Raw genomic sequence first — 19,086 nt, forward strand, 5'->3', positions numbered from 1 at the left:
GACTAAAATAGGCAACCTTAAATCCTGATTTATTGTTATATCTCCATTTTATCAAATGATAAGATATTTCGAACGTTTTATCCTTTGTTTAATATTTAATGTCCAATTTTAAATAAAATATTCAACTGGAGCATTCATATTTTATAATGTCAGTATGTTTTTGTAAAAATCACATATGTTTTATTTCGAATTATGATACGACTAAAGCGGAGATATAGAAAAATGTTTAACATGTGATATTCATTGGATAAACATTACAATTTTACTTAAGTCTTCGAGAAAACGTATAAACTTTCAATATCAATATTTTAATATGTTTCAGGCTTATGAGTATTGGTTAAACGACATGTATTTGAACTATAGAGAACCACTTCCAATAAATTCCAATCCAGGTATGGTATTTCCACCTAGGAAATTCACCACCATCTTGGACGTTGCTCGATTCACAGCCAGACTCATAGACGCAGCTCTTGACCATAAGGAAATACTTAACGAAAATCGCCTTCCTTTGGAGAAGGCTACTTCAAGGGAACCAGGACAACCACTTTGCATGGCACAGTACTACAGAATCTTGGGTTCCTGCAGGATACCCGGCAAACCAAGAGACTCGCAATACATATCACCTAAGCCAAAGACTGGGGATCAAAATCCTGAACATATTATAGTTATATGTCGAAGCCAACTATATTGTGTCCCGGTTCTCGCTTCCGACCGCGGAAGGTTGACCGAGGATGAAATATGTGCCCAACTACTCTATGTATTAGATGACGCTCCGTGCCTGTCGAATCCTCCACCCATAGGTCTCCTTACCGGTTGGAAAAGAAGTCTTTGGGCCGAAGCTCGCAGTGACTTGCTGAAAGAGGAAAGAAACTCAAGAAATATCGAACTTATAATGAAATCGTTGTTGGTGGTTTGTTTGGATGAAGGACTTCCCAACACTTTTAACTGTAGACTCCAGAGAGGTGGTCAAGGACACACCACATCAGGAAGAGATGAAACAAATTTGGCTCATCAAATGATTCATGGAGGGGGAAGTACTCACAATTCAGCGAACAGATGGTTCGACAAGACTATACAAATAGTCATATCTGGTGATGGCGCTTGTGGTTTATGCTATGAGCATTCAAGTGCTGAAGGAGTTGCTGTGATTCAGCTTGTCGAAAAATTGTGGCAACACGCAGATTCATTACCAGCATGTTCAGAGGTGCCAACAGCATGTGGCAGTCACTTACCACCTCCAGAACGTCTAGAATGGAGTCTGGAGCAAACCGACTTTAAGCGAATAGAAAATGCTGCTATATATCTGGATAATTTGATTAAAGATCTAGATTTTCAGGTATACAGATATGTTGGTTACGGAAAGGATTTTATTAAATCATGCAGAGTTAGTCCTGATGTATACATTCAACTTGCTCTGCAATTAGCTTACTACAGGTTGTATGGTAAACTTACAGCAACATACGAGAGCGCGTCAACTAGAAGATTTAAACTTGGAAGAGTCGACTGCATTAGATCCGCTAGCCCCGAAGCTTTGGAGTGGGCTATGGCCATGTCACAGCCGAAGGATGATCAAAACGATAAGAAAGTTACATTCCATCTTGTCAGCGATGAAAGGAAATTGGAACTCTGGAATGAAGCTGTTAAACAACAAACCACAGAAATGATTGACAACATTCTAGGACAAGGCATTGACATACACTTATTAGGTCTGCGTGAAGCTGCAAGAGAAACATCTCCTACTGCTGCAAGTCCACTGCCAGAAATCTTCACGGATCCTACATACAGGATAGCAAACAAATTTCAATTAAGTACAAGTCAAGTCGCTACAAGCACCAATAGCTTTATGGGTTACGGACCTGTGGAACCCGACGGCTACGGAGCTTCTTATAACCCGAAATCTGATAGTATAATCTTCTGTTTATCTGCTTTCTGGTCCTCTGAGATTACAAGCACTTCTAGATTCGCACAGTCCTTAGAGGAAAGTCTTAACGCTATGCAGACCCTACTCAAAAGACCGAATTAGATATTTTTTATATTAAAAAAGTTATTTATACAATTTATTGTTATGTTTTTAAATGTTGAAAATAATATTCAATTTGTTATTAACCACAATCATATGTACCGTGGTTAATTTGTTGAGTTTTTATTAGATATTTTAAATATTGTTGAACCATCAGTTGGGCCTAATTACCTGCAATAGGGAACATATTTTTCTTTACTCGTTACTTTAAATACATATCACCACTTTTACGTATAAAATAATTACTTAAAATCAAAATTTTGAAATTTATGGTATTAAAAGTCAGAGCTGAAAGGCAATTATATATTAATTTTTCAATTAAATTAATGGAAAGTATTATATGTCGTTTTAAAACTGAAATTATTATAGCATTCTTAATATTTAATTTCCTAAAAAATATTTAAAAAAAGTATATATACAGACATTATTGTGATAATATTTAAACGCTTATTTGTTTATCAACTTTCAAATATATTATAATCCAAATTAAAATTACTTTTCACATACATATTGCTTAATTGTTAATTATTATAAAATAGTTATGTTAAGTTTCAAAATTTTTTATTCTCTATATTATATATAACAAATTATTTATTATATTTCACAAAAATTAAATATTACATATGTACAATCCATGAAGTCATGGATACAACCATTAAAATTATCCATGATATTTATTAGTTTACACTCAATGCACAATTCTCCTTTCAAATCGTCTCAATGTTTCATATAATTCTTTGATCTACTTTCTTAAAATATAAAGATATTATAAAACAAATTATTAGCAGATAAATAATATACATATACTTGAAATATTTATTTGTAAATAAATTATATTAAATTCGTTTACTATGCTTATACAAAGACATAGCTGTATACACAATAATTTAAATTTAACAAATGGCCTTCAAATGGCATATCACTACATCTGTCAATCTAAGTAAATGAACATATCCATTTCTAAAATGACTGATGTATTTATAAAATTTTGGAAATGGACTGCCATGATATAATTTGTATTATATACTTGTTACATATAAAGAAATATATTAAGTAGATGTAAAGTATATGTGAAGTTGGTGAAAGTATTTAAAATTTCATTTTTGGTACCTACCAAAATAAATTTTCTCAAAAACGTTTGCAAATAATTCTCAAATCAACTTAGATATTCACTCATATTTTATTTACTTTCACCATAATCGTGTGCAATTTTTATTAAGTATGATTGTAAAATGCATTAAATGGTTGAACGTAGTCCAAATGTACCATGTAGATTCCTACATATTTTTGTGTAAATAATTAATAGACAAGTCGTGTATTAGCAATATTAAAAGAAAGCGTATATTTTTCCCAAAATCGTATTTACTGTACAGATATGAAATATTCTATTAATTTCATTCCTCTGAATAGGCTAGAGAGATTTATCTACTAAATGTCCCAAAATCTTTCAGAAAAATATATTCAATTCGGTAATAATCATTTCCGTATTATGTAATATTTATTAGTAGACAAATTTTTCGAGCATCTTCTCTGTTTCTTTTAAACTCTGCTGAACCAGCTTTAACTTCAAATAGTTTTATTCAGTTTTTATCCACATATGTATAACTAAATATTAAAATATGGGACAAGTCTACAAAATTGATTTAAATATCGTTAGTAAAACTTTAACTTAATTATTTCAGAGATTACGCAGTTGTACATATTTATTAATGACCACAATATGTACCTATAATGTCATCGAGTAACGTACAACGATTGCTTAAAAATGCTTTCTCGTAAATTTAAATTAATTTTGTAAATAGTTCCTAAGTGATTATGCTTCATATAGTACATGCTTGCTGTTGAATTCGCTGTTAAATTGTTAAAAACATTCGTTGTCACTATGCAGTGATGCCCGCACAGTATATCTTGTCCATAACAGTAGTCAGTAAGCAATGTAATATAACACACTATGTTGTATGTTATCTGGGTAAACGACTGGTAAAAATGGTGATTGTAAAATTTTGTTCTCATATACTCTATATATATATATTTCAAACTGCAAATACACTTAAAAGATTTTTTTATGGGAAGAAATCGCCAAATATTTGTAGTCTTTTATAAGATTTCTCACATTTTTACCAGATTACATACTCCCCTCTAGTAGTATTAATTTCTAGTTGTTCTGTGATACGTATATGTATTATGAAATATTTTTATTTACCAGGAATTGAGATTTTTTAATCTAATTTAATTATACACTTTAATAAACATTAAAAACAATTGTCATGTTTTCATGTGTATAAATATTTATGTATCGTTAATTTAAAATACTTATGAGTATAAAACTTCAATTTTAAATTTGTTTTTAATATCAAGAACATATCATTAGTATTAAATGTATTATAGTAATTAGATGTCTAATGTGATATATTTCTGTCAAAGGCTAAAATATAAAGATATAGATATACTTGATTTTTGTCTTAATTATATAAATCCTTATAACCTGAATATTAAGGTCAGTTTTAAATGTTTTACACTATTCTGAAATTGAAACGCAGAATAAAAAGCAAACGATTTCATTCCTATCACAAATTTAATCAAATTTTAGTGTCACTTAACATTTATAAAGTTCAAAATTCGAAAAAATGCAAATGTAATTAACTAATGAAATTTATTTACGAACAATGTTTCTTCACGAGAAAGGATTGTAGCAGAAGCAACATTTATCATAATATAATTACGAAGATCATTCATTCAACAGCACAATGAAACATACACATCAACTGCCAGACAAGATAGGTACATAGTCCATATGAGAAATATCTGGATAACTGTTAGTAAAGTTCGGAGTGACTATCAAGCTACATACCACCATATAGAATGTAACCACTAAAAGACGGACTGTTGTTATTCGATCATGATCAAGTACCTAACCTACTATTTAAACACATATTCCGTTCCATCAAAATTAGCCTTTGTCTGTTGAAAGGTTCTTCTTTCAGACGAAAAGGTATAGGATTTGTCGGGTCTGAAGAGAATGACATGCACAACAACTAAATTTTGTCAGGGAAATGGTTCCATATGCATTTGTATAAAATTACTATTATAATTTAATCCAATTTCGTATTTATACACGCGATAATCATCCACATCAAACCCAATTGGTACGGAATGTTTTTAATGGGATGGGCACCACATTCTCCGGACATAAACCCAATTGAACATATATGGGGTTTACTTATACATATTAATTCGGTATTGTTTAAATTGTATTTTACTATTATTTTCTTTTAATTTTTCTCTATTTGGTAAATATTAAAACTTTAATAATATTAATATCCTTATAGCAGTTCACCCTAATTTTAAAAGAAAAAAATGGGAAGTAAAGTTATTTATAACAACATTTTTAAATTAGTTGATGGTTTACATGCTCAGTATAACACAAAAACGTTATTTTTTAGTAAAATTAAAAAAACAAAAAGAATCTCCTGTCAATTAAGCTACTGTAATTATAATTTTTTTCACAAAACATTTTGGATCTCACGGTATATTTTAATCGTTGCGCCATCTATACCGCTTAATAGTTAATGTGTTAAACTTTCAAAAAGAAAACTGCATGTATTTTAGAGAGCCATCTGAAGTATTTTATCATAATTACAATTGCTTCGGAAACCTGTATAATTTTTCAAAAAACAACCACTTATTTTTAATATTGAATGAATTGTGCACATGCCTAATTGCAATTGTAAATATGTACGTGATTTCTAGGTAAAATTTAATAGATGCCACTACAGTAATTGTGGTGCACGCATATAGGGGGCACAAAATTCAAATTGTCATTTCCAAACATCTAACCTACGTTTTAAACGTAAATAAGAAAATTAAATGTAGTGTATTTAACAAAAATGTTCAAAAATACATTTCAAAGTGGCTTTTTGTCAATACTTTACAGTATAGGAAGTAAACCGCTTCAAATTTGGGACAAAAAAGTTAAAAATGGCCATATTAAACGAATTACCGACGAAGACATTCAGTCCTTAGTGCTAGAATTAGTGGGATGTAATGTTAGTACAACTTATATTACGTGCCCGGCTGATCCCAAAAAGACTTTAAGCATAAAATTACCGTTTCTGGTAATGATTGTGAAAAATTTAAAGAAATATTTTACATTTGAAGTACAGGTTAGTAATAATTATTTGATCAATACCTTCAAATTTATTCCAATTTACCCTTCCAGATTCTAGATGACAAGAATGTTAGAAGAAGATTTAGAGCAAGCAATTACCAATCTACAACAAGAGTCAAACCATTTATCTGCACAATGCCAATGAGGTTAGATGAAGGATGGAACCAAATTCAATTCAATGTTGCCGACTTCACCAGACGTGCCTATGGAACTAATTATGTTGAAACACTAAGAGTGCAAGTGCATGCAAATTGTCGAATACGCAGGGTTTACTTTTCAGATAGATTATATTCGGAAGATGAATTACCAGCAGAATTCAAATTATTCCTTCCCATACAAAATAAGACAAAAACGCCTGTGACAACCAATTAAAAATTTATGTGATTTTACAAAATTATCATCCATGTTTTTTTATTGTTTTCCTTTCAATATATTGATTGATACCAATGAACTTATTGTGATACTTCTTTTGTGGGAGTAATTGTGTACATGAAAATGTATGCTAGTAATTTTTTGTACTGAATTCCATTGAAATCTGTAATTATGTACAGCTAATAACAGCTCTCTCTTATTTCTAAGATTTCAAGTTTATGCACAAGTGTGAAATATTCTGCACTCTTTTAACTGATCATTTCTTTTGGGAAAATAAATGTTGATCTGGCATATTTATCTGCATAGATAAATTTGATAAATAAAACTGATTGAAGAAATATATTTTTCATTTACAATTTTATTAATAATTAAATGATTATAATTAATTGAAGTTCTATACTTCTAGTTTTTTACAAAAGTAAATTTTCAGGGAAAAGAAATATCTATTGAAAAATTAATTTTGGTAACAGTGATATCAATTAAAATATGCAGAGATTCATATCAAGTTAATAACAGACAGAAAAGTTATGTAGCTTTTACATATAACAATTCAAATTGTAAATAAATAGAAGGCCATAAAATCTTTTTTTATTTTATTTGTTTAATTTATTCACAAATTACGATTACTAATTTTTTTCACAATTTCTATGTTGGTTAATTTCAATTCGGCTTATTATACATTATTTGGAAAATGTACTACTAATTAAAAGACAAGTTAATTTCATGTTTTTCCAACTTAAAATTGTCTTATTTCCTAGAAGACAACAAGAAGAAAATTAGTATACTTATGTGTTTCTGTTTTATAACTATTAAATTAGTTTTAATTAATTATAAAAAATGTGATATTCATAAGTGTGATTAAAAAATTATCTATTTTGTGTGCCCATAGTATTCATAAAATTTTTCATAGTTTTAGTTTTACTTATAAGTTGTATGAATAGAAATACGCAAAAAAAATCAACAAAATTAAGAATATTCAATATACACTATTCTTTACTATTTAGACACACAATTACCTACAATATATGCTTGTACTTATTCCACACACAATATATAACATTAAATTAATAAATGTGAATTTTCTGAAAAAGAGCTCTCTAAACAATAGCAAAATGAAAAAATAGTTTTTTCTTAATATACTAATAATATAAGTTATATATTTAATTAGCATAAATTTACTTGTGAGATTTTGCCAAAGATATTAAAATTATTAATGTGCATTACATATATTGCGTAAGCCAATACTCTAATCAAAAACTTTTGAAATAGTAACTAACTAACCTTTAATTTGCAGAAACATTAGAACTAGACACTTCCAAGTGAAAATAATCTGTTTTTTAAAATCGGAAAATAAAGAAACCTAAGAATACATATCTCAAAAACTGAGGTTTTCTATGAAACTGATCTAAATCAATTTAGTGTGCCATCTATCCAAATAAAGAAGCAGATATAGAAAACTTTAATTTCAAATACATTTTAGGTTATGTGAATAATAAATATTAGCTATTTATTTTTTTACAATGATTTGTAAATATATTACAATACATGTAATATAAAGTGAATATACCTATTTTTTGTAGTGTTGCCAATGAATATAGCCAGACGACAAATATACTGTAAGTAGTACACAGATAAAGCCTCTTGAAAGATAAATATAATGTTACATTTAGTGCATATTTGTAGCCTGTCTAAAAAGCAGTTTTTTAATTAAAAATCAATCCATATTTTTACATCGAAGGAAGCCGTCTAACCAATATCAAACTAATTTTCGCTGTAAGTATCCTTTAATTAATATTTTTATCATATAAGATAACCCAACTATAAAAGAAAAAGAAATTTTACATTGATATCGAGTTACGTTGTTTCTAATAAATGTTAATTCATCATTTTATTAAATAGAAATATTGAAGATAAATGTCAAAAAGTGTTTGACAAAGAATTACTACATTTCGGGTTGCCTATATTGATTAGAGATCATAATTTTGAAACTGAAAGTTCTATAATTTAATGTAGTTGTGATAAAGCGCCCTCACAAAACTTTATATTTGAGAAAAAATGTGATGGAAAGCATTATTTTTTTATAAGCATTCGATCTTTTACCATTTAAATAGAATTTAGAAAATGAAATCATCTTCAAATTATAATAATTAAATGTCAATCACAACAATGTATATTCCTAATACTATAATTGACTTTTAATAATGTAATAACAGAAATCACCATCCATCATTTATTTGGATAGATACCAGGTTAATTAGAAATTTATAATTTTATCAATTTTACCCAATATTTAATTTCATATTGTTCAATATTCGCGATATTCGGATTAACACTAATGGTCTGTATAACTCCTAAAACAATTAATAAATCATATTTTAGATAAAGGGTATTAAACAATCTATTACTATTAGATTTAATTGGTTAGAAAATAACTTTATAATTTATCATTTTTGTTTGACACTTTTATTATTTTAATTTTAACAGTAGAATCTTTTATATTGGGTCTTTATATCTGGGCGTTCTTGCATTATGTGACATACGTAATGCTAATCCATATAAATCAAAATTGATAGTCTTTTAAGTAGCGTATGTCGTTGTTGTCACTGTAATACAATAATTTGAGAACATTACTTGTTCTCGACTCAAATTAAAAATATGCAATAAATTTAACTTGGCATTTATATAATGTTTCTAAAGTGCATATAAAATAGATGATACTAAGGAAGCTTACTCCAGATACGCAACAAATTCTGGATTGTATAAACATACATCGTAGTTTATTTGAAAGTGAGATGAAAATTGAATAAGTAATAGTAAAATTTTTATAGAAAATCTAATTAACTTGAATGTTAATGGATTAAGCATCTCTGAAAAATCATATTCTTTTTATATATTTATCTTTTTAATTAAGTAGTCTTTCATGCCTAAAAAATTTTCCTGTCGGTTCTGGTTTTTGAATAAAAAATGTGAACTTTTGTCTATAAGTACTTATAGACAAAAGTTTACGTTTGTTCATACTTTAGAATTAAAACAGATATCAGTCAAAAATACAAATTTTATGGGGGTGTCTAATTTTCAAAGGGGCACACTGTACATTAAATTTAAGTAATGTTAGTTTATTTTTTTTAAAATATTTTTGCAAAATAAATGTCGTCATTTGACCTTAGAGATAGTACAGGTATTTACTAAGAATTATCTATAATCCTGTAGACAGTTTTACAGATTTAAGATTATGGATATACATTAATTACTGCTTGTTCTTTTTTCTGTTTTGATTTTTATGAAGTATATTATATCTGTTAAGTAAAATTTGTCAATAAAAGTACATATGCACGTAGAAAATGCATTATTATGTGATTAAAAATATTACATTTGTATATACCAATATTTTACACAGTGTTATTATATTTAAATATAATTTTCTTGAACTTGTACGAGATCATTGTAAAGGTAAATTAAAATAAATGGTTTAACACATGTAGTGTTAAACAAACGAAGATCCACTTTAAACTTGAATATATATATATATATATATATATATATATATATATATACCAAATAAACATCCCTACTAGAAATCTCCAATAAACTAAAGATAAGTAAGATAATAAATAGCTTAAGCTCGAGACATTCACAACGCAGCATTCACGGTTCAAACGTTCCAACACGCGTCCACGATGAGTTTCTTAGGGTGGATTTTGACTCATAAGCTTCTTATATTTTTCATCGCCGGTACTGTAGCTTTCGGAATATCCACAATAGTTTTAGGAGTGGACAACAGCAACCTGCGATCGGATCTGGACGAAGCAAAGGGCGATTCCAGCACCATGAGCAAGTACAGATTAGCCAGCACCGCTAAACCCAGTCTCTACGATCTGTATTTGAAACCCGATCTGACTTCCGGTCTATTCTCAGGAGAAGTTTCGATCACGGTTACTTTGAGTGGCTCACCCAAAGAAATCGTATTGCACAGCAGCCTATTAACCATCAATAAGGTGGAAGTCAATGGTTATGCGGCCAAACACGTACTGGACGCTACGTACGAGACTTTGACCATTACTGATCCTAATGACAGGGAATTTACGAACGGAGAAAACGTGGTGTACATTGAGTTCTCTGGTGACATGAAAAAGAGGATTGTGGGATTGTATACCAGTAACTATACATCTGCGTCTGGAGAGTCTAGGTGAGTGTCCAATAAAACAGATTATTTTGTCTACTGTACACAATTAGTTTATATAATTCAATATAATTTATCCTCTTTCACATATTCCATAATTTCAAGTAGCAAAATACTAAAATTAACATTTAAAATGATTTAAGTGCTAAATTTAGCGAAACAATTACTGACCCGTATAAGGTTGTTAAAAGATAATGTGATTTTTTTGTGGTGGGAATAATATTGTGATTATACTCAAGGAAGACATGCAGTATTTCAGATGAATCACGAAACAATATGTTAAATTGATTATATGAAACAAACATAAACCTATTCGAGTAATTGAAGAAATGACCCCACTTAACTTAATAATTGCGAACACGGAGATGTACAAAACGTAATTGTCGACGTGTCTGTTTATATTCATAAAAATTGGCTTCCTATAGCTTATTATCTTATATTTTCTACGTGAATTGGTTTAAATGTTCATTATCAACGGAAAAGCTGCGGTGTTTTCATATAATGGAACATTTTTATATTTGAAACAGCCTTAATAGTCAGTTTGATAAAATTAATGTTATTTACTGAATACAATTCGTTATAGTAATTTTACATATGTATCCAAATAATTAGGTATTAGGTAAAAGGCAGGAAATTAGAAATGTACAAAGATAATATTCCCCTAAAACAAATTAACAAGATATCTGGAAATTAGTTTAATCTAAACGAAATTTAAGCCAACATGAGATACAAAATTATGTTGTACCAAATTTTGTTTTTATGATAACTTCATGATTAAATATTATGTTATTATATCAACGTTCCATCCCAATATTTCAGCTATTTTTTGATATAATGTGGCAAAATTATTGTTAAGAAACAACGTCGTTATTAGTTCACATGCTTTTCTACGCTGCATTTCCGATTTTGTTGACGAGTCCCTCGGATATACATTTAATTGGAATTAACGTGGTACCGTGTATTTAAACCGGCTCTTAGTCATTCATCTTCCTGCACTGTGGTAAAAAGTGAACAGATAACAGTATTCCTTTTAAATAAAAACTAAATATAACTAAATTTGCTTTCTTATACCAATATAATGTTTATTTTCAAATATGTAATATACATTCTAGCCTGTTTCGTTTCTAGTTAAAATAAACTTAATTTTCTAATTTAACCCTATAAATATTATTTTATTTTTGAATTTTGTGTAAAAATTTCTTCGTTTGTCTTTAAGATATTTAATTATCAAATTATATTTGAAGTGATTACCTAAAAAAACTAAAATTAACATGTTTATATTTAAAAAATCAAAATAAAATGTTCCTGCTATTATCTTAAATCTCTCAATGACTTGAACAATGGAAATTTCATTTCTCATCTTGAAATATTTAACAGCTGTACTTAAGTAAAATAAATATCATTCTGGTCAATGTCTAATAACTTTTTTAATGAAGGAAAATAATAGATGGTATCTATATGAATCATGTACCTGCGTCTCTAATTTTTCTTTTGCATTGAAACATAAATAAAACAAAATAAACCTCTCTTAAATATATCTAACGTAAGATCCTATTGGAAAAACTCAAAATTTAAACGACCGTGCGTTCAACTAGCACTTGGTCAGCAATACGAAATAGGTGTAATGTACCGTCAAGAAATCTCCCACCAGGCACCCATACACAACAACAACAATGTTAAACATTCACTGTTTCACGTGAGTCCCACAGAAATGCGCTTCGTTTGATCAATCGATTCTAACTGTAACTGATTGATTTCGATTGATTTAAAAGAGATGTCGTGTTGCGCCGATAGTTCGGGACAGCGTCGAAGACCGAGAAAATTGGTGGTGATTTTAGTGAGTTGTTGCGTTTTTCTTCTGGTGTTTTGTGCGTGTTTGTTGACAGCTTTGATACTCATTGGAAGACACACACTTTATAATCATCAAGATGCGAAATCGTTCAATATTTCTTCGGCGTTCAGTTCGAATGTTATAATAGATGCTGCAAGGAATGGATCTTTAATTTTATCAGAACCTATGCCAATAAAATTGTACAGGTTACCAAGGAATGTGCTGCCTATTTTGTATGACATTTACTTGGCGCCCAACTTAGAAACTGGTATATTCACTGGTGCAGTAAATATTACATTAAATATTACACAATCGAGTGACAAGGTAATATTGCATAGTCAGGATTTGGCAATTAAATCGGTTCACCTAAATATTTCCGATCAAAGAATGATAGAAGTCGAAGAATATAAAGAAAATGAAGTCTTTGAAACTCTTACGGTTAAAACCAAAACTATTCTGGCACCAGGAAATTATAATTTAATCGTCGAATTTCAAGGGTCGTTACTAAATAGAATTAGAGGATTTTATAAGAGTACATATAAAATGAAAAATGGAACTGTCAGGTAATTTATTTTATATAAAAAATGTTTCAAAATAGATTTGAACAAATTGACTAAATGATATGGAAAAATCAAATAACAATTTATTTTTAGTTATACGATAGCTAATAAAAATAATCGGTTTAATTATTTTTGTACTAAAATTTAATACGTAAGCTTATAAAGATTTAAAATCAATAAAGTAGATATTTCGAAATTCTTGAGCACTTTTAAATTATTTATCGCAGGAAAAGTACTGTACTCCCTAATAATCACGTGAAATTAAATAAAACACAGAGTTAATTTTAATTTAGATATGAATTTTTAAGCAAACAAAATTTAAATACTATAATAATAGTATGTGAAGAAATTATGTTTAATGAATATTGCTATGTTTTTGTATTGCCTTTTTAAAAGATGTAAAGAAATACGATTAACATTTTTATCTAATAATTAATTGTTTTAAACACTCCCAGTTACCCTATGTAAGTTACATCATCTTTATCTGATTCTTTCATGTTAAGTTAAACCTTGTTTCACGCTTTTAATTTACTGTTGAATATCGTGTGCACTCTCGGAACGGGAAAACAAGAAAGGATAAATGTGCTTCATTTATTCAAAGTGTGCGTACTTGCATAACTTTTGCCAGTACTAGTTTTACTTAATTACCGTCGAACAAATCAAGCTTGACGAAATTGTTTATTTCTTTAATGCTGTAACAACTGCTTTATTAAGTACAACACTATTGCATATTCATGCATGCTTTTTATATAAATATTAATTGTGACACTAACAATAAGCTTTAGATTAATCAACTTGATTATACTGCGTTATCGAGAGGAACTTTTAAAAGGATAATATTTTCACAACTACTTTCTCTACTCCGAAGATCATGATTTACCCAAAAATGTGGTTTAACTATCTATTTATGTGGATGTAAACACTTTTACTTATTTGTATCCTTTGTTCGTTTACGGTTTAAATATTCGTGTGTTGTACGAGAATTGCATTATACAACATACCATAAGAAATAAATAGCCATTTCTTGTTATTAGAAAGTGACCCCAGGTTGCGAAATGAAAATTAAGGCTATCGTATAATAATTAAATGCGACTCCTTAATATACTCGACATTTTACGGCTTAATAAAAAATACAACTTGGCCAAAATCATAAAAAATCTTGCTTCGAAAGTGCCGTTAGTGCATGACCGGTTTAGGAATGAAAAATTGTAAAAAGAAATTATTTTTATATCACATATCTGCAGCATTTTCACATAAAGTTTAAATTTTATTATAATTTTTCACTTGTTATTCCATACTTAAGAATGTGCAGTTAAAATATGTGACTCTAAAACTCCACTTAAAATACTATATTTTCAATTAGAATATTTTTAGCCAAAATGAGTATAAATTTGAGTAATTTTTTGCTTAAATATTTGTAACACCTACCAAAGTATAAAAATTAGACAATGTAAAAAAAATATTGTATATATTATATTATTATTATATATTATTAACTACAATTTCGTTCATCAACATAAAATTCATGTTTTTATTGATTTAAGAAAATAAATTATAAATAATATACATATTTATAAACAAATAATTGATTTCAGATCAATTGCTACATCGAAATTTGAGCCAACTTTTGCCAGACAAGCTTTCCCCTGCTTTGATGAACCTAATTTAAAAGCAAGATTCAAGGTTCGCCTGTTGAAACCGAAAGATGACAACTACATTGCCTTATCAAACTATCCAAGTGCAGTAAGTGCAAATTTGTTTTGTTTAACATAATACAAATAACTGAAAATTTATATTTAGAGTGTGACTGATACACAAGATGGACAAATTGTCAGTTTCAAAGAAACGGTACCCATGTCAACCTACTTGGCTTGCTTTATTGTATCAGATTTTAAACACACAGAAACGACTTTCAATAATAGTGGTGTAGAAATTCCATTTAAAGTTTTCTCATCACCTGAACAACTGTCCAAAACTAAATATGCTGCAGAAGTCGGAAAGAAAGTCATCGAATATTACGTTGATTATTTCAAACTGGAATATCCTCTTCCAAAATTAGGTAACACCTCTCTTTAATTTTAATGTAACTTCTTAAATTCATAATTTTTGCAGATATGGTTGCAATTCCCGACTTTGTGTCAGGGGCTATGGAACATTGGGGTTTAGTAACTTATAGGGAAACTGCATTGCTTTACACAAATACCACTCATTCATCTGCTAATAAACAACGTGTCGCTACCGTAATTGCCCACGAATTAGCACACAGTTGGTTTGGAAACTTGGGTAAATATAAAACATTATGGATTATTGTATATGAACTAAAAGTGTACATATTTTAGTAACAATGAACTGGTGGAATGATTTGTGGCTAAATGAAGGATTTGCTTCATACATTGAATACAAAGGAGTAGCAGCAGTAGAAGACACATGGGAAATGGTATTATTTAAAATTCCTGTGTGTTTTTTGTAATATAAGTAAATACAACTTTTTAGATGGATCAATTTTTGATTGATGATTTACATCCAGTATTATCTCTGGACGCCACTTTGGGATCTCATCCAATTATTGTGACCGTCGAAACTCCTAATCAAATTACAGAAGTGTTCGATACAATTTCTTATAACAAAGTATAAACAAAATCCATTTTATTGACAATATGATTATAAAAATTTGATTTTTAGGGTGCTTCAATTTTAAGAATGTTGGAGAACACGGTCGGTAGTGAAAACTTCCGGAACGGAGTAACTAAATATTTGGAGCGGCATACGTACGGAAATGCTGTTACTCAGAACTTACTTAATCAACTCCAACCGATCGTTGGTTCAGAACTTAATATTACCTCATTCATAGACACATATACCGTTCAAATGGGCTATCCCATTCTTACTGTCACTGTAGATGGAGATAAATACACTTTTACGCAAAAACGTTTCCTTAAAGATCCAGATGCGAAATATGATGGTGTCGAACCTTACAAGTAAGAAATTATGTACTAATATAATGAGTTCTTAATATTTACTCGCTAATAGTTCGTTTGTGTTCAATATTATCAGTTACTTAAGTCAGAATTATTTTCAGTTATAAATGGACTGTCCCAATAACATATGTTACGGACTTGGGAAAATCAGACACTTATACATTGTTTGAATATAACAAAGACAGTGGTAAATAAAATAGTTTTTATAATAATTATTGACATTAATTTATGATAATATTAATAATCATAATATTTTTCTCACAGTGACTATAGAGAAGCCCTCTAATGCCAAATGGATTAAATTTAACTACGATCAAGTAGGCTACTACCGTGTAAATTATCCAGAAGCAGAATGGTCCAAACTTATCGAAAATTACAAATCCCTCAGTACCGCTGACAGAACTCATCTCTTAGAAGAATCATTCAGCATTGCCGAGGCTGGTTTATTGAAATATTCCATCCCACTTGATCTCACAAAAATGCTGGTTGATGAAATCAATTATATTCCCTGGAGCGTTGGTTCTACTATGTTGCAAAAAATTAAAGGATTTTTGTCAGACTCAGTCGAAGAGAAATTCGATGTAAGTTCTTTATGCAAAATTCAAACATGTTTAATAGTAAATAATGCCAATTTAAGTGATTCTAATAAGATTTTTCGTTTTAGAATTACATCAGGAATGTTACGGATAAAGCTTACGGACAGTTAACTTGGACTGAATCCGATGATGACAGTCATTTAAAAAGGTAAATTAAAATTTTTTGTTATATTTACTACTGATATTTATAACTGTGCCTATGTGTTTATTGCCTATTTTAAACAAATTTCACTTTGAAGGTTGGCGAGAGTTGTTATTTTGGGACTTGCCTGTGCGGTTGATCACGAAGACTGTTTAAAGGAAGTCAAATCGAAATTTGATGAATGGATTGCCAGTCCCGCTACCGTTGTTTTGTCTCAGGATCTAAGAGGTCTAATTTATAGATATGGTACGCTCTTTTTCTGTAAATTTTATGTTAATTTAAAGTTTTTTTCTTATTTTAAGGAATGAAAACGGCTGATGAAGCTACATGGGAAAAATTGTTTGAAGTATTTAAAGCAGAGACTGATTCTAATGAAAAATTAAAACTCCTATATGGTTTAGCCTCTATTAATGATACAGCTATACTTCAAAAGTAAGAATTCAGAGTTTTATATAATAGGCAATATAATAACATTTCATCTCGTTTTTTAGATTGTTAAATCTTGCTGCAGATGAAACGTATATTAGGAATCAGGATTACTTCACGTTCCTGAGTTACGTGTCGGCTAACAAGCTAGGAACATCAATTGTTTGGGATTATGTCAGGTAATATGATCTGTATGAACCACAGAAAAGCTTCGTTTCGTGTTAAACAAATTATTCACAAAACATTTTAGAAACAACTGGGAGAAACTGGTGGACAGGTTTGGATTAAGTGAAAGAAACTTGGGAAGGGCAATACCAACAGTAACTCAGAGGTTTAAAACAGAAGACCGATTAAATGAAGTAAGTTCTATTTTATTTTATTAGTTTTATATAATCTTATGCTAACCCTGTCTTTTTAGATGAAAGAATTCTTCGCCAAGTATCCTGATGCAGGTGCTGGCGCTACTGCCCGAGTTCAAGCTCTCGAGACTGTCAGTAATAATATTAAATGGGTGAACCGATACAAGGCGGTAGTTGAAGACTGGATATCAAATGTTTCGTGATTTCATTAAAGATTTTAGAAACTATCCTATTAGGTTGACCAAAGACCAGTGCATAACATCTTAATTTTGATATTGTTTACCAAATTGTTTACGATTATTGTAAATACTACCATTAGACTATTTTACAAAAATAATAAAATTATGAAAAATCTTAGGCTTTTTATTATTATTGGGTTCTTCACAAGATATGCTATTAAAAATATTAAGTTACGGGGTCCACCTAGAAAGAAATTTTGAAAAATTAAAAATACGTATTTTGATAGTCTATACTTTCAAAGATAATATACTAAAATTTTAGATTAATATCTCAAATATTTTTGAGTTACGGCCTTTTAAAGAGTAGCTGCTCAACAAAGTGAAAGTTACATTTACTACGGGTGTTATTCTTAGGTCTGTAATGATGAAAATAGTGTGATTGATCCAACTCCTGGATTTTTCAATTTAGTGGTGTATAAAAAATCTGACATTTAATTAAACAAGTTCGCGAGTTTTGAGATCCAAAATTGTTGTGATGTATAAGCGTTTCATACATCAATTCCGGGCCAATGATTGAAGCTGTATTTGAAATAAATATACGTTTAGTGGCTGTGCTGCGTCTCTTGTGTGTTGGAATAAATGGAGTTAAGTCAACGAGCTGCCTCGAAAGAGGGTCAATCATCTCGAAGAGCTTTAACAACCCAACAGGCGCTTTTTGAAGAAGATAAAGGTGAATTATATGGACCTGTAATTACAGATTAGCTCTAAATATGATATTTATTAATTCACAATGAAATCTACTATTTTATCTCTAAACGCGTTTTTCTCGAAACTTTATTTTTCAAATTTGTTGCTGCAGTTTTAACACGGGGATCATTCGATCGATAAATTTTGCTATTTCTTTGTTCAATGGGTCCCCTGTTTATTTATTGTTTAAAAAATATAATTTTAAAATCACAATAATAAATAATTTTATCCCAAAAATAAGTGATAAATTGTAACTGTTCCACGATGTTAATTCTTGAGTATAAGAGAATCTCTGCACCCATACAATATTTTAAATTACACAACAAATTGTTGAATGTTTATTTTTTAGTTCAGTGGCACAAAATAGGATAATAGTTTTTAAATACATTTATCAAAGTATAGAAATTTAGATAGTCTAAATAATTATTAAACAAAACACGTAACTGCCATAAGACTGCAAATGCGACCTGCATCGTACCATGAATGCAAATGTTAACAGTGACATCAAACTATCATCGGTTAATATAA

At 29.5% G+C, this 19,086-nt stretch overlaps 3 protein-coding genes across 6 annotated transcripts in view; all 3 read left to right on the forward strand.

The window, feature by feature from the left end:
* LOC109593867 (choline O-acetyltransferase) overlaps positions 1-4,474 on the forward strand; it is a 44,477-nt gene extending 40,003 nt beyond the window's left edge. Inside the window, exon 4 of the mRNA XM_020008996.2 lies at positions 323-4,474. Within this exon, the coding sequence (XP_019864555.1) occupies positions 323-2,023 (1,701 nt within the window). The 3' untranslated portion in view covers positions 2,024-4,474. The remainder of the gene's footprint in view (positions 1-322) is intronic.
* A 1,322-nt stretch (positions 4,475-5,796) lies between these two features.
* On the forward strand, positions 5,797-6,900 carry LOC109609702 (cilia- and flagella-associated protein 20). The gene is made up of 2 exons (XM_020026423.2): positions 5,797-6,183; positions 6,240-6,900. The coding sequence occupies exons 1-2, from the start codon at positions 5,908-5,910 to the stop codon at positions 6,558-6,560; spliced, it is 597 nt and encodes a 198-aa protein (XP_019881982.1). The 5' UTR covers positions 5,797-5,907; the 3' UTR covers positions 6,561-6,900.
* A 1,135-nt stretch (positions 6,901-8,035) lies between these two features.
* LOC109609683 (aminopeptidase A) lies at positions 8,036-17,986 on the forward strand. 4 transcript variants are annotated; one of them, XM_049965544.1, is made up of 18 exons: positions 8,036-8,087; positions 8,141-8,176; positions 8,244-8,333; positions 10,323-10,746; positions 14,727-14,874; positions 14,932-15,190; positions 15,244-15,414; positions 15,471-15,568; positions 15,625-15,759; positions 15,814-16,109; positions 16,211-16,296; positions 16,374-16,690; positions 16,774-16,853; positions 16,945-17,093; positions 17,150-17,279; positions 17,339-17,452; positions 17,524-17,632; positions 17,692-17,986. In XM_049965544.1, the coding sequence occupies exons 1-18, from the start codon at positions 8,081-8,083 to the stop codon at positions 17,833-17,835; spliced, it is 2,793 nt and encodes a 930-aa protein (XP_049821501.1). In that variant the 5' UTR covers positions 8,036-8,080; the 3' UTR covers positions 17,836-17,986. The 4 variants fall into 4 exon arrangements, with proteins under 4 accessions (XP_049821501.1, XP_019881958.1, XP_049821502.1 ...); XM_020026399.2 differs by lacking the exon at positions 8,036-8,087 and having other exon boundaries at positions 8,143-8,176; positions 10,329-10,746; XM_049965545.1 differs by lacking the exons at positions 8,036-8,087; positions 8,141-8,176; positions 8,244-8,333 and having other exon boundaries at positions 10,129-10,746.
* Positions 17,987-19,086: the final 1,100 nt, after the last annotated feature.

Source organism: Aethina tumida, chromosome 3 (assembly GCF_024364675.1).
Source record: "Aethina tumida isolate Nest 87 chromosome 3, icAetTumi1.1, whole genome shotgun sequence".
NCBI lineage: Eukaryota > Metazoa > Arthropoda > Insecta > Coleoptera > Nitidulidae > Aethina > Aethina tumida.